Below are 16,436 nucleotides of genomic sequence, written 5' to 3' on the forward strand. Positions count from 1 at the left end.
CCTGCCAAAGTGCATAACCTCACACTTTCCAGTATTGTATTCCATCTGCCAAATCTCTGCCCACTTACTTAGCCTGTCTATGTCCCCTTGCAGGTTTTTTATGCCCTCCTCACTCACTACTTTCCCTCCCATCTTAGTATCATCTGCAAACTTTGATATGTTACACTCAGTCCCCTCCTCCAAATCGTTAATATAGATTGTAAAGAGTTGGGGACCCAGCACTGACCCCTGCGGAACACCACTAGTTACTGATTGCCAGTCTGAGAATGAACCATTTATCCCAACTCTCTGCCTTCTGTTAGATAGCCAATCCTCTATCCATGCCAGAATATTACCCCCAATCCCGTGATTTTTTATCTTAAGCAATAATCTTTTGTGTGGCACCTTGTCAAATGCCTTTTGGAAGTCTAAATACACTACGTCCACTGGTTCCCCTTTATCCACCCTATATGTTACTTCCTCAAAGAACTCCAGCAAATTTGTCAAACATGACTTCTCCTTCATAAAACCATGCTGACTTTGTCCTATTAAATTATGATTATCCAAATGTCCTGTTACTGTCTCAATAATGGACTCCAAAATTTTACCTACCACAGATGTTAGGCTAACCGGTCTATAGTTTCCAGCCTTCTGTCTACTGCCCTTTTTAAATAAGGGTGTTACATTAGCAGTTTTCCAGTCTGCCGGGACCTTTGCCGAGTCCAGGGAGTTTTGGAAAATTACTACCAATGCATCCACAATCCCTACCGCCACTTCCCTCAAGACCCTAGGATGTAAGCCATCAGGTCCAGGTGATTTATCCGCCTTGAGACCCATTATTTTACCGAGTACCACTTCCTTAGTGATTTTGATCGTGTTTAGCTCCTCCCCCCCCCATAGCCCCCTGTTTGTCCAGTGTTGGGATATTCTTGGTGTCCTCTACTGTAAAGACTGATACAAAATATTCATTCAGTGTTTTTGCCATCTCCATATTTCCCAACATTAATTTCCCGGTCTCATCCTCTACTTTAGCCACCCTTTTTCTTTTTATATAACTATAAAAACTCTTACTATCTGTTTTTATATTTTTTGCTCATTTACTTTCATAATCTATCTTCCCTTTCTTAATCAATCTTTTTGTTATTTTTTGCTGTCTTTTAAAGTTTTCCCAATCCTCTATCCTCCCACTAGATTTGGCTACCTTATATGCCCTTGTTTTTAGTCGAATACTATCCTTAATTTCTTTACTTAGCCACGGATGGCTGTCTTTTCTTTTACTCCCTTTTCTTGTCAGTGGAATATATATTTTTTGGAAGTTGTAAAATAACTCCTTAAATGTACACCACTGATCATGTATCGTCTTACCCTTTAATCTATTTTCCCAATCCACTCTACTCAATTCCGCTCTCATACCTTCATAGTCTCCTTTATTCAAGCTTAGCATGCTTGTTTGAGATCCAACCTTCTCACCCTCTAATTGAATATGGAATTCAACCATGTTATGGTCACTCATTCCAAGGGGATCCTTTACTAGGACATTTTTAATTAATCCTGTCTCGTTACACAGGACCAGATCTAAGGTTGCTTGCCCCCTGGTCGATTCAGTTACATACTGCTCAAGAAACCCATCCTTAATACACTCAATGAACTCATCCTCAAGGCAGCCCTGCCCAATTTGATTTGTCCAATTAATATGATAGTTAAAATCCCCCATAATTATAGATGTTCCCTTATTACAAGCCTCAACTATTTCCTGATTGATACTCCGTCCAACAGAGTTGCCACTGTTCGGAGGCCTATAGACTACGCCCACTAGTGTTTTTTTCCCCTTATTATTACTTACCTCCACCAAACTGTTTCATTATCCTGATCTTTTGACCCTATATCATTTCTCTGTATTACAGTGATTCCTTCCTTTATTAACATAGCCACCCCACCGCCCCTTCCTTCCTGCCTGTCCTTCCTGATCATTAAATAACCTGCTATGTTTAATTCCCAGGCATTGTCACCCTGCAGCCATGTTTCTGTAATGGCCACAAGATCATACCCATATGTAGTTATTTGTGCCATTAACTCGTCTTTTGTTACGAATGCTACGTGCATTCAGATAGAGAACTTTCAAAGATGTTTTGTGACACTTAGTTCCTGCTTTTGCCCTTTTTATTACTTTACCTTTTACTCCATACCTTCTGCCCCTTCCTGACACGCTCTGGTTTTTAATTTCCCCACTGCTACCTAAGTCTATGACCTCTGTTATCATTATTATTTGCTCTCTAGGAACCTCCCCCCCACTAGTTAGTTTAAAGCCCTCTCTACAGCCCTAGTTATATGATCCGCCAGGACTCTAGTCCCAGCACTGGCCAAGTGAAGCCCGTCCCAACGGAACAGCTCCCTCCTGCCCCAGTACTGGTGCCAGTGTCCCAGGAAGCAAAACTCATTTCTCCCACACCAGTCTTTGAGTCACGCATTTAACTCTGTAATTTTATTTGTCCTAGCCAAATTCGCTCGTGGCTCAGGTAATAATCCAGAGATTATTACCCTTGTGGTTCTGCTTTTTAATTTGGCCCCTAGCTGCTCAAACTCCCTCAGCAGAACCTCCTTCCTTGTCCTATCTATGTCGTTGGTACCAACATGGACCACGACAACTGGATCCTCCCCCTCCCACTCCAAGTTTCTCTCCAGTCCAGAGGAGATGTCCTTAACCCTGGCACCGGGCAGGCAACACAGCCTTCGGGACTCACGCTCTCAGCTGCAAAGAACTCTATCTATCCCCCTAACGATACTATCCCCTACTACTACAACATTTCTTTTAACTCCCCCCACTTGAATGGCCCCCTGCTCCACGGTGCTGTGGCCAGGTTGCTCATCCTCCCCGCAGTCCCTGTTCCCATCCTCACAGGGAGTAAGAGCCTCGAACCTGTTGGACAAGTGCAAGGGCTGCGGCTCCTCCAACACTACCTCCTGGATCCCCGTACCTGCCTCACTTCTAGTCACACCATCCTGACCCTGGCCACGGACTACATCTGAATTAATTAATCTAATTGGTGTGAATACCTCGTGATACACAGAGTCCAGGTAACTCTCCCCCTCCCTGATGTGTCTCAGTGTTTGAAGCTCGGACTCCAGCTCTTCAACACGGAGCCGGAATTCCTCGAGCAGCCAACACTTACTGCAAATGTGATCACCGTGAGCATCAATGGTGTCCACCAGCTCCCACATATTGCAGCAGCAACACATCACCTGATCTCCCATTCTATGTAATTCATTAAATGTATTAATATTGTTCTTAAATACCCTCTGCCCCGATTCTAGATGGTGAATATCACACCTTAGAAACTATAAACCAAAGAGATTTAAGCTTAAAAATGGAGAAATACTCACCAACCAATCACTTACCTGCTTTCTGGTGACATCACACTTGGATTACTTTTTACCTCTCTCCTTCCCTCCGAGTTCCCAGACTGGAGATTGGTAAACCTTACCTGGCCTCTGGGACTTTTATAGCCCCGCTGCTGCCGCTGAAACACCCGCCGACGCACTGAGGCCTTACCTGGCCTCTGGGACTTTTATAGCCCCGCTGCTGCCGCTGAAACACCCGCCGACGCACTGAGGCCTTACCTGGCCTCTGGGACTTTTATAGCCCCGCTGCTGCCGCTGAAACACCCGCCGACGCACTGAGGCCTTACCTGGTCTCTGGGACTTTTATAGCCCCGCTGCTGCCGCTGAAACACCCACCGACGCACTGAGGCCTTACCTGGCCTCTGGGACTTTTATAGCCCCGCTGCTGCCGCTGAAACACCCGCCGACGCACTGAGGCCTTACCTGGTCTCTGGGACTTTTATAGCCCCGCTGCTGCCGCTGAAACACCCGCCGACGCTGTGAAGCCTTACCTGGTCTCTGGGACTTTTATAGCCCCGCTGCTGCCGCTGAGTTCCCGCCGACGCATTTATTTGAAAATGGGTTTGTTTTGTAATTTCCCAACCCCAGAAAATTGCCACTTAAATCTTCCTGTCTAGTTTTTCTGTGTTGAAAAGCTGTATCAATTGTATTTTTGAAGTTCTGCTTTTGATCATTCTTTTTTCAAAGGGATATGCAGCAGATCCTTGATGCTTTTGAAACAAAAAAATCATTCTACCTATACACTGGGCGCGGTCCTTCATCAGAGGCTATGCATATGGGCCACCTTATCCCATTCATCTTCACAAAGTAAGTTTGGATAATACTTGTGCAGTACGTATGAGAGAGCAATCCCTGTGTGTGTTTCTTAAATTTATTGGGGTCAGTTTTAACTTGCTGAAATTGGCATTAAAATGGGGCTGGTAGACTTACTGCCCTAATAATCCCAATGTTTTGCCCGCTGACACCTTTACAGGGGCCTGCCTGTTTGGCGTACATATGACCCCAATTACAATTTTAGGACAGAATTGGTTGGCGCAGGTGCTATATGCACTGTCCAACTAGTTTTATTGGCGATTAGAGCTGAGAAGGCCCTGAAAAGTAAATTTTACATTATTTTTGTGGGGCCAGGAGTAGTACGACTTGCCCTACTGCCAGCTGGGTGGCCTCCCAGCTGCCCGATAACTGCGCCGGCCTAAATGCAGTGAGCTGCATCGGGAGGTGAGCTGCACGTTTGGCACCCGCATCTTCTCGGTTCTGTTTAAATCAGGCCAAGGCCTCTTTGGTGCCGGAACTGGCGGGTTTCTGGTGCACTCTGCCAGTTGGCCGCTCGAATTTAAAATAAACCCCATTACGTCTTGACATGGGAGAGATCCAAGTGACATGCTATAACCATCTTCACAGGAAATAATGGTCCGGAATTTGCGGTGGGTAATTACAGCGAATGAACAGCGGAAATCCTGAAGTTGCAGTCAGACATTCACTGCTCCAATATTGGTTGCGCTGTGGCCCTCCGCACAGCCGACAATCAGTGTAATCTGTGAAATCAGTGAAACTGATGAAAACTTCGGCTCTTCTGCGGTACTATCACTGTTAAATACCCCATTAAAAGTTAGACCCTTTTGGATTAGGTGTAGCTGGGGTTTTAACTGTGTATTGACTGCTAAGCAAATGTTATGGCCCTGAAAAACTATTTAAATTTTGTGGAGAAAAAAATTATTTAAAAAAAAGTTATTTCATCTTTATTTCAGGTTTGCCCTTTCTCCACGTTAGAGCCCCAATGTTTGTTTTGCTCTCTCTAACATTAACATTTAAAAAAGTTAGAATCAAAGGTTCTTAATTACTTCCTGAGAATTCTGCATTTTGATTGGCTGCTTAGGCAGCTAGTTGACATTACAGCAGCTCGCATTAGGGATTCCCCATTAACTTACATTGATTTCAATTGCATGTCGGAAAAGCCGAACTTCTCGCCACAGAGATCGTCAGATCTTTGTGGGACGTTTACTTTGCGGCCAGTGACGAACGGCTTTGCTTCACCGCTGACCGTGAATTGCAGGCCTTTATTCAAGTGTTTACTGGTTTTGAAAGAATATACTATGCGTAGAGTTTGCAAGTTCATTCTCTATCCAGCAGTCTGCTGACTTGATCACGTCCACCATTTTACTAGAGAAATGTTGCATTGTGATTTTTACAGGGATCAGTAATATTTGCACCTTTTACATTTGTTGGTGTGCCGGGTAGGTTTTCACGTGTCCACTTAAATTTTATGGTAGTTTATTCGTGTTAATGCTCATTGAAAATGCTTCCACAACTGGCTTAAAATTTGAGACCAACGAAATGATATTCCACTGATGATTGTATTTTTCCAACTTGTAGATTGTTCCATTGAAAAGGATTTAGCTTGTTCATGCCCATATATTTCTATTAAATAGGTGGCTACAAGACATTTTCAATGTACCTCTTGTAATTCAGCTGACCGATGATGAAAAATACCTGTGGAAAGACATAACACTAGGACAGGCCTATAAATATGCTGTTGAGAATACCAAAGACATCATTGCTTGTGGTTTTGATGTGAATAAAACCTTCATCTTCTCTGATCTGGATTACATGGGGTATGTCCACAGCAGAAACCTGCGTTTTCATTGATGTTTTTCATTGGAAAGATAGTTTTAATCAAAATAATAAGAGATACAGTAGTAATGGTGAGTAAGCTGGAGAGAAGTTTTTAGTATGGACATAAGAAGATAAGAATTAGGAGCAGGAGTAGGGCATACAGCCCCTCGAGCCCGCACCGCTGTTCAATAAGATCATGGTTGATCTTTGACCTCAACTCCACTTACCCATGGAATGTAGGTTAGATTATTAAAGAGTGTTTTGTATGTTGTGATGCAACCAATATGTCCTGTTAATACTGAAAATTATTTACACAATTGAAAGTAAAATATTGTACAGCATAGTGCTTTCCTTTTGGAGATTAGTCCACAGAAGTTTTTTTTTGAAGTGGCATCGCAAGTGTACATCTTCCCTCCTCACCCCCCACTTAGCATACAGTGAAAATTTTCCATCACGTCTAGCCTTAGTTCCTAAAGACAGTACAGGAAACACTTTTTTTTATCCGGCACTGACGGGACCGGCGTGGTGCCGGTTGATCAATAAGTCCGGATTACAGAGAGGTATACTTACCAAGGTACGAGAGCCCCGTATATGGCCACAGGTGCAGGAGCCCCAGTTACACGGCACTTGTGCGGGAGTCCCGGTTACACAGCCACAGATCCAGGAGTCCCCGTTGCACGGCCACAGGTGCAGGAACCCCGGTTACACGGCCACAGATCCAGGAACCCCGGTTACACGGCCACTAATATATAGTAAAATTTAGTACGATAGCAAAATACCGCAGATGCTGGAAATCCGAAATAACAGTTTTGAAAAAGGGTTAGACCCGAAACGTCGACTCTAATTTCTCTCCACGGATGTTGCCTGACCTGCTGAGTTTTTCCAGCATTTTCTATAGTAAAACTTACCTGAACCTACTCCTCAATTTTGCCGGTTAAAAGAGAGTTTCCTGTACAATGTATTTGTTTAAAAAAAGCATAACACATAGAACACAATAAGGACAAACACAAAGTGCACTGTATACTTGCAGTCTCAGCTGGGGAACCGATCACTTCCCAAACTGCAATCAGCCATTGATTACATTGATAAGATAATGAACAAACTGCTGAATGAGGAGGATAACATGTCTGCAGCAGAGGAGGAAGCCACTGTGCAGGGGAAAAATTGCTCACAAAAATGGCATTAATTACAGTTTGGTAAAACAGAGTGGAAAAACATGAAAAGACGTTTACCTTAAAAGTGTGATTGAAGAGAATCAGACAACTTTTGCTTATCCCTGCTGAACTATTAATATTTGCTGTGCTCCCAGCATTACATGTGAAGAAAAAGACTACCCAGTTAGGAATGAGTTTGATCCTAACAGTCCAAGGTAAAGATCACATATCAATGAAGCATGAAAGTAATTAAAACTACTATGCTGTCAAAATTGAAATGAATTAAAATCTACACTAAAATATATTGCCTCTTTTCTCCTGTGGACCCCTAACACCCCACACTTTACAGGCTGATAGAACGGGCTAGACACCTGCTCCCAGGCCTCCCTTCCACCAGTGCTGCACAACAATTAGCTGCTGGAAGTATGTGAGGTCAGCCTAAGGCAACTGGCCCTTTTCTTCCTTTTCTGTGCCTCCTTACCATGAGATCAGAAATGCATTCTGACTCCATGGTACAGTGTGTAGGAGCTCCAATGCACTGTGCCAGTGAATGTACTTCTGATACACACCTAACCACTATCTTCCTCAATATAGTCAGATAGATTATGACATGAAAAATACAGTTGTGATAACTTTAGAACTGAGATTGTTCATTATTAACTATAAATTAAGTATTTTTTCCCAAATCTGTAAAGTATAATATTCTGTTTTGGCTGCAGACAGAGTCCAGGATTCTATCAGAATGTGGTTAAAATCCAGAAACATGTTACTTTTAATCAAGTGAAGGGGATCTTTGGCTTTGGAGATAGTGACTGTATAGGTAAGATTAACACTGTTTATTTTCAAAAGTTGAAAGTTTGACCTTGTGGACTGAACCCGCCATTCTCATGTAATCTTCAGTAAATTCATTTCTTCTCTTCCTCCCCCCACCCGGCTCTCTTGAACAACTTAATTGTTTTAGTGTGATTTCACCAAACTTCATCAAATGTTTTCGCTGAGCAGACTTTTGTTCCTTTTGATATCTATTAAACTGGAAATTACTGCATACCCCTATGAACAGACTTGTGACCTCAAAGTTAAAAACTTCTAATCAGCAACCTACCATGAATTTTTTTTTTATTTCTGCAAGAACTTTGTCATAATTTCTGGAAATTTTTAAATTTGCATTGCTTAATTATTTCTGCTAAGATTAAGCCAACTTAAACTGAAGGAACAAATATTACATTGTGTCTGGGGAAAGTCTACTATTTGAGCTACAACTGTGAACATCTAAACATATAAGTATATATCGTAACATTAATAAACCTCCAAGAACACAAGTTATTACCTGTATAGCAAAATCTTTTATTTTTAGGTCTTTTATGGCAAACATATATACTAACTTTTTTTAATATCAGTTTCAATGTTTGACTGCTCTTGTTAAGAAAATTGCTTAACGTTTAACTCAGTATTTTTAATTGACAGGAAAGATCAGTTTCCCTGCAATACAGGCTGCTCCCTCTTTCAGCACCTCATTTCAACAAATCTTTAACGGCCAAAAGGATATTCAATGTCTCATTCCCTGTGCGATTGACCAGGTCAGAGCTAAGTGCCAACCAAAGAAAATACATATGCTTGAAATTTGCTATGCCTTTGTATTATAAAACTGCAGCATTAGTTATTTTCCCATTGTATTAATTGTATTCGAGTTTACATGAAATGTGATTTTTTTTTTCAACTAGTCATTTAATTATATACTATCTGCAGCCGAAGAGCCCAGAGGACAGGCAGACCTGTGCCAATTCCTGAGCAAAAGTGACAACTAAGATGTTTGACATTATTTGAAGAAGTGCAGGAGAATTCTCCCAGTGTCGTGGTCTACATTTATCCCTCAACCAACACAACCAAAAAAAGATTATCTGACCATTTATCTCATTGCAGTTTGTAGGACCTTGCTGTGCACAAATTGGCTGCCACATTTTCCTACATTACAACATTGACTGCATTTCAAAAGTACTTAATTGGCTGTGAAATACTTTGGGATGCCCTGAGGCCATGAAAGGCACTATATAAATGCAAGTTATTTCTTTAAGATGTTTAGAAGAGCGGCCTGGCAATGGCTCTCCGTTCTGGATCGTGTTTTACATTGAAGAACCTGCTAATTGCTTGACAAATCCAAACAACAACATGGCTGAGCTTAACAGTTCATGGTCCCGGCATCACCATATAGACTCTCGTCTCACTACTTGGTGGTGCCACACAGTGGTGATGCAAAGAGCTGTGCTACACAGCTAGGTCTAAATATAATTTTGGTGCAGCAGGCTTGAATTTATTATAATTTAGAATGATTTGCACTTAAACCATAAATATTATACATGTATGTCAAATTAGTAATACTAAATTACATTTAGCATACATAAAAAAAGTGGTTAATTCTGTAAGCTAATCTTGTAAATAAGCTTTGTGAAATTCAAGATTTTAAGGGTCGTTTCTCTAAGTTTATATTTTATTAAAACTATGTACTGCTAATTGCTTAAATTTGACTGCAGTTAATATTGCTAAGCTCCAGAATCAGCTTTGAGAACAAAACTTCAATTTTGTTTTATCATTGGTATTACTATTTTTTCCATAGGACCCATATTTTAGGATGACCAGGGATGTTGCTCCAAGGATTGGCTATCCAAAACCAGCATTGTTGCATTCAGTCTTCTTCCCCGCTCTGCAAGGAGCACAGACAAAGATGAGTGCCAGTGACCCCAACTCTTCCATCTTCCTCACAGATACCCCAAAGCAGATCAAAACAAAGGTAATGTTCACCATATATACGTGTGTGTAAGATGGAAATTTATTCCTTTATTTGGTGGTCAAAACAGGGGGGGTCATCTTTCATGTAAGCAATGTTTAGTCCAGGTTTATTTTGTAGTACTTTTCTTTGAAGATATGTGTCAACAATAGCAGCTTTTTTTTTTGCATATGAACTATTGCCACTGAAATAACAATACAAAATATACTAATATGCAACAACATTAATGTAGTTAATTTAAGTGTAATAATTTTTCCTCAGATCAACAAGCATGCTTTTTCAGGGGGCAAGGATACTATTGAAGAACACCAACAATTTGGTGGGAATTGTGAAGTGGACGTATCTTACATGTATTTGACCTTTTTCCTGGAAGATGATGAGAAACTGGACAAAATAAAACAGGTCAGTGCAGTTTATTTCATTTTAAAACTATTTTTAACATTTATTCATTGACGTCCCCTAAAATAGTATCTCTGCACAATAACATACTCTGACCTAAATACAGTATTAAGAATCGATGCTCAACACGTCCAATAAATACAGCGCAGCAATCAACAAGGCCAATAGAATGTTGAACTATATTACTAACACAGTACAATAAAGGTCAGAGGCGGTCCAGATCAAACGATACCATGCTATATTCAGACCACACCTTGAATTACTGCTTCCATTTCTGGTCACTCAAGCGCTGGAGTTAGTGCAGAGAAGAGCTACATGGCTTATCCCTAGCTTCCGCAGTCTGAGTTATGATGAAAAACTGGAGAAACTAGGGCTTTTCATTTTGGAAAGAAGTATCGGAGAAGTGATTTTTATAGAGGTATTGGAGGTGAAAATCTTGGATTTATTTAAGAATCAATTGAATGCTGCAATGGAAAGACTATAGGATCTTTCTGGATGGATGAATTAAGATGGGCTGAATGGCCTTCCTCATCCATAATTATCTTAGTGTTTTTAATACATATTAGTTACATCTAAGAATTCTTTTCTTTAGGATTATTCCAGTGGAAAGCTTCTAACAGGTGAGCTGAAGAAGATTCTTATTGAAACACTGCAGCCTATCATAGCAGCACACCAAGTACGGCGCAAGCAGGTGACCGATGAAATGGCGAAACAGTTCATGACTCCTCGGAAACTGGCATATGACTTTTAATGACTTGTTTCGGAAATCTTAACATTATGCTGAAGTTGTGCAACATTATTATGGACAAATTATTTAGAATATATTAATAAATATCACTAAATTATAACCAACTATTTCCAGAGCAGTAGTGATAACTGTGTTTTAATCACTTCTGTTGTAGATGAAAGGTTTTAGTTTGCCCTACTGCAATTTCATACAAGCCCATTTAATAGTTTTCATTGAGTATTTCAGGTTCAAAAGATTTGGCACCCTAGTTATGGTTTCACAAAAAAATGCCTGCAATCCAGTTTTCATACAGTACCATTACAGTTATCTTAGCTTGCTGAATGGCTTTTTTTTTTAAACTTATCAAGATCACAAGTTCCCAGCATGAAAATATTTTGTATTCTAAAAAGTGTTCATATATCACAGTAGATAATTACAATTCCATCCCTCAATAGACCTCTAATCCACACTGTCTGCACATATTACTGTACTGAACTTCACATCGGAGAAGCTCAAAGTTGTGTAAGGAAAGCAAATTTACAATCCCAGAGAATTGGATAAATACTTGAAGGAGAAAAAATTGCAGGGATATGGGGAAAGAGCGGGGGAGTGGGACTAACTGGATTGCTCTTCAAAAGAGCCGGCACTGACTCGATGGGCCGAATGGCCTCCTTCTGTGCTGTATTATTCCATGATTCTATTTTTTAAACAGTTTACATGTACAGGAGAAATAGATCAAATTTGCTGTTTATGTCTAGGTTTTCATAGACAATGCTTGTATCACTTTGAACCATTTTTTATAACCGTCTGAGAGGTATTGATTAAGTCAAGTTTTCTTTTATTAATTCTTGGAATATGAGTGTCACTAGCAAGGCCAGCATTTATTGCCCAGCCCTGTTGTCCTCGAGGGTGGTGGTAAGCCACTGCCTTGAACCACTGCAGTCTGTGTGGTGAAGGTACTCCCACAGTGCTGTTGGGTGGGGAGTTCCAGGATTATGACCCCGTGACGATGAAAGAACGCCAATATATTTCCAAGTCAGGATGGTGTGTGACTTGGAGGGGAACTTGGAGGTGGTGGTGTTCCCAATGCGCCTGCTGTCCTTGTCCTTCTAGGTGGTGGTGGTTGTGGGTTTGGGAGGTGCTGTCGAAGAAGCCTTGGATAGATAGTATACACTGCAGCCGCGGTGCACCAGTGATGGAGGGAGTAGATGTTTAAGGTAGTGGATGGGAGCCAGATCAAGCAGACTGCTTTGTCCTGGATGATGTTGAGCTGTTTTGAGTGTTGAAGCTACACCCATCCAGGCAGGTGGAGATTATTCCATAACACTCCTGACTTGTGCCTTGTAAGTGATGGAAATGCTGTGGGGGGGGGCTCGGGGGGGGGCTCAGGAGGTGAGCCACAGAATACCCAGCCTCTGAACTGCTCTAGTAGCACGACATTTATGTGGCTGGTCCAGTTCAGTTTCTGGCCAGTGGTAACCCCCAAGATGTTGATGGTTGAGGATTCAGTGACGGTAATGCTATTGAATGTCAAGGGGAGGTGGTTAGACATTCTCTTGTTGGAGATGGTCATTGCCTGGCACTTAGCAGCCTAAGCCTGGATATTGTCCAGGTCTTGCTACCTGTGAGCATAGACTGCTTCATTATCTGAGAAATTGCAAATGGAGCTGAACAGTGAGCAGTCATCAGTGAACAGCCCCACTTTTGACCTTATGGAGGGAAGGTCATTGATGAAGCAGCTGAAGATTGTTGGGCCTAGGATGCTGCCCTGAGGAACTCCTGCAGCGACGTCCTGGGGCTGAGATGAATTGCCTCCAACAATCACAACCATCTTTGTGTTAGGTATGACTCTAGCCAGTGGAGAATTCCCCCCCTGATCTCCAATAACATCAGCAGGAGCAAATAAAACACCAAGAAAAAGGCAACTTATACTTGCTAAAGGCATCAAGGACTGAGTTGGACACAGATTTATTACTAATATCACTTTATTTGGCTATATCTACTATACGATTAGTACCATCACAAGGTGTGGCGCTGCTGTTTACCATAATAATTGATGCTTGATATAAATTGCCAGGATGAGTGTAAGCATAGTAGTAAACTTAACTGTGCATACCAACATTTTCTGGATTTTGATTAACCGTATATGATGTGATGTTCAAGATTACTCTATGAACTCAGCTAGGTTAAGTTCATTATTCAGGTGGCATGGTCGGCTTCTAATGTTAACTTGTCCCTTTGATTATGAGCATATAAAGGCTTCCCTTGGGTAGCAGTCTGCTTGTGGCATCAGGCAGCTCCTTCATCCGCAATGTTAGGTTTCATCTCTGGGTTATGTATGCAGTGAGTCATTGTGGCCATAGTCCTTCTTTGTTTTCTCTTTCAAAGTTGTACTGTATTTTCTTTGGTTGTTATATTGTACATTCTCTCTGCTTGGAGCGTATGTGTTTGAATTAATTGTTGGAATACACTTTCTCGACTACTTTAATCTAAAATCCTTCTGAAACATTCTAACATCTTAAAACATTCAACCCCCCCTTTCAAAACCACTCAGAAGGTTTTTGAAATTTGAGTTAGGTGAACAATGTCTGATCACAAACTACTACAGGGAATCCCACTTCAGATGACCTGATCAATCATCGTGACAAATTCAGCTACATAGATCATTTTCAGAAGTCATTCAACTAAACAGACACGTATTGGAAACTGTAATTGTGAGATTTTAATTAGGTTTACCAAAAACTTACTTCCAATTCATTTTGATCCTTCCTTCACTTAGTGTATATATCAGCAGGAAGGAAGATGCATTAATTATGTTCCCTCAAGGCCTCTTGTTATCCTGCTATCAGACCAAGGACCATGGAACATAAATCTGCCTTTTTTTTTTATATGGTTAGGCCCAAGCTCATCCTGATAAGTACAGTAATGGCTTTGCCAAGGCATATTCTTACTCGAATTTGGAACTATTTAAGGGGGGCTGGTTTCTAGTGTTTAATAGAGTTACAACATGTGGTAAACCGGGAGACAAGTTGACATTCGTTTTTCCCTTTCTGCACCATTCCTGGTCATTGCCCTCCTCTCCAAAAAGGAAAGCGTGAAATTGATTGTGTTTTTTTTTAAACTGCTGTTGCTTGTTGAGACTGTTAATGAGCTTGGAGAGAAATATGCAGTAGTTTTCCACTGCTTAGGCTTAATTCGATTAGGCTTATATTCGCTGGAGTTTAGAAGAATGAGAGGGGATCTCATTGAAACTTATAAAATTCTAACAGGACTAGACAGACTAGATGCAGGAAGGATGTTCCCGATGGCGGGGGAGTCCAGAACCAGGAGTCACAGTCTAAAGGTAAGGGGTAAGCCATTTAGGACAGAGATGAGGAGGAATTTCTTCATCCAGAGTGGTGAACCTGTGGAATTCTCTACCACAGAAGGCAGTGGAGGCCAATTCATTAAATATATTCAAGGAGTTGGATATATTTCTTACGGTTAAAGGGATCAAGGGATATGGGGAGAAAGCAGGGACAGGGTACTGAGTTTGGGTGATCAGCCATGATGTCATTAAATGGCGGAACAGGCTCGAGGGGCCAAACGTTCTACTCCTGCTCCTATCTTCTATGTATCAATGTATCTCTCTTGGGGAAATTGAGAATCACAAACTTTGAATATTTACAAATGCAAAACCAGAAGTAGTGTAAACTACACAATACTTTGAACTTGAATTGTAATTTATTCTTTGTTTCCAATGTTATCACATATAAAAGTCAATATTTTGGTTCAAATGGCTTGGATCTGTAATTCAGTCTTTCAAAATCAGGAAATAGCTGCATTAGTGAATTGGGATGTACAAAATCACTGTTCTACTTAATTTCCATAAGTTTCTCTACAGCTCCCTTATAGTCTTTGGCTAAACTTGACTAGTTCAGTGGCTTTTAAGCCACTTGAGAGGCATAAAATGAGGATTACTGTAGCCGAGTCCTGATCGCCCAGGATTCTGCTTTCAAAGCTGACATTCCTGCAGAGAAACCACTCCACAGACAGAATTAACACTTATTTGTCGCTTTAACAATAAATAAAACATGAAGACCATTGCTTCTAAATGTGGAAAATTTTAAAATATGTCCCAAAACAATCCATAGAGGACCAAGCCCTAAAACCTGCAAGCCCATTGCACTGTCAAACAACAAAACAGTACAGTCTGGCTACCAGCTAGTGTACAACCCCCAGACCAAAGCTTTGTACCAATAATGGACCACATGGATATTAGAGCAGAAATGTGAAGATACCACAAAAATTCTCAGTCCACCATTCATGTTATGTACATAGACCTTAACACAAATTCCCAGGTAGCGTACCAAAATAAAAGAACTCGAGACCAAGGGGAATGGTAGTGTAGTGGTTATGTCACTGGGCTAGTAATCCAGAGGCCTTGACTAATGATCCAGAGACGTGAGTTCAAATCCCACCACGGCAGCTGGGGAATTTAAATTCAGTTAATTAAATAAATCTGGAATAAAAAGCTAGCATCGGTAATGGTAACCATGAAACTATTGGATTGTTGTAAAAATCCATCTGGTTCACTAATGTCCTTTAGGGAAGGAAATCTGCCGTGGTACCCACAGCAATGTGGTTGACTCTTAACTGCCCTCTGAAATGGCCACTCAGTTGTAACTAACTGCTACGAAACAAAATAATAAGAATGAAACCGGACGGACTGCCCAGTCAACCCTGCAAATTCCTCCTCACCAACATCTGGGGACTTGTGCCAAAATTGGGAGAGCTGTAGTCAGACAGAGTCATACTCACAGAATCATAGCTTTCAGCCAATGTCCTGAACTCTTCCATCATCATCCCTGGGTATGTCCTGTCACACCGGCAGGACAGACCCACCAGAGGTGGTGGCACAGTCGGGAAGGAGTGGCCCTGGACGTCCTCAACATGGAATTCAGGTCAAGCATAGGCAAGGAAGCCTCCTGCTGATTACCACCTACCTCCCTCAGCTGATGAATCAGTACTTCTCCATGTTGAACACCACGTGGAAGAAGCACTGGGAGTAGCAAGGGCACAGAATGTACTCTGGGCGGGGGACTTCAATGTCCATCACCAAGAGTGGCCGAGTCCTCGAGGACATAGCTGCCAGTCTGGGCCTGCGACAGGTGGTGAGTGAACCAACAAGAGGGAAAAACCTACTTGACCTCGTCCTCACCAATCTACCTGCCCTAGATGCATCTGTCCGTGACCGCATTGGCAGCAGTGACCACCGTACAGTCATTGTAGAGACGAAGAGGACATCCTCCATCGTGTTGTGTGGCACTACCACCGTGCTAAATGGGATAGATTCAGATTCAGAACAGATCTAGCAGCTCAAAACTGGACATCCATGAGGCGC

At 41.6% G+C, this 16,436-nt stretch overlaps 1 protein-coding gene across 5 annotated transcripts in view; it reads left to right on the forward strand.

The window, feature by feature from the left end:
* Positions 1-13,535, forward strand: part of wars1 (tryptophanyl-tRNA synthetase 1) — an 81,903-nt gene extending 68,368 nt beyond the window's left edge. For all 5 annotated transcript variants that reach the window (XM_086002982.1, XM_086002983.1, XM_086002984.1 and 2 more), the window contains 7 exons: positions 4,066-4,185; positions 5,808-5,990; positions 7,865-7,965; positions 8,610-8,722; positions 9,757-9,930; positions 10,189-10,329; positions 10,919-13,535. In XM_086002982.1, coding sequence (XP_085859108.1) covers positions 4,066-4,185; positions 5,808-5,990; positions 7,865-7,965; positions 8,610-8,722; positions 9,757-9,930; positions 10,189-10,329; positions 10,919-11,077 — 991 coding nt within the window. In that variant the 3' untranslated portion in view covers positions 11,078-13,535. The remainder of the gene's footprint in view (positions 1-4,065; positions 4,186-5,807; positions 5,991-7,864; positions 7,966-8,609; positions 8,723-9,756; positions 9,931-10,188; positions 10,330-10,918) is intronic.
* The last annotated feature ends 2,901 nt before the right edge of the window (positions 13,536-16,436 follow it).

Source organism: Somniosus microcephalus, chromosome 12, assembly GCF_052327205.1.
Source record: "Somniosus microcephalus isolate GS21.2 chromosome 12, FLI_Smic_1.0, whole genome shotgun sequence".
NCBI lineage: Eukaryota > Metazoa > Chordata > Chondrichthyes > Squaliformes > Somniosidae > Somniosus > Somniosus microcephalus.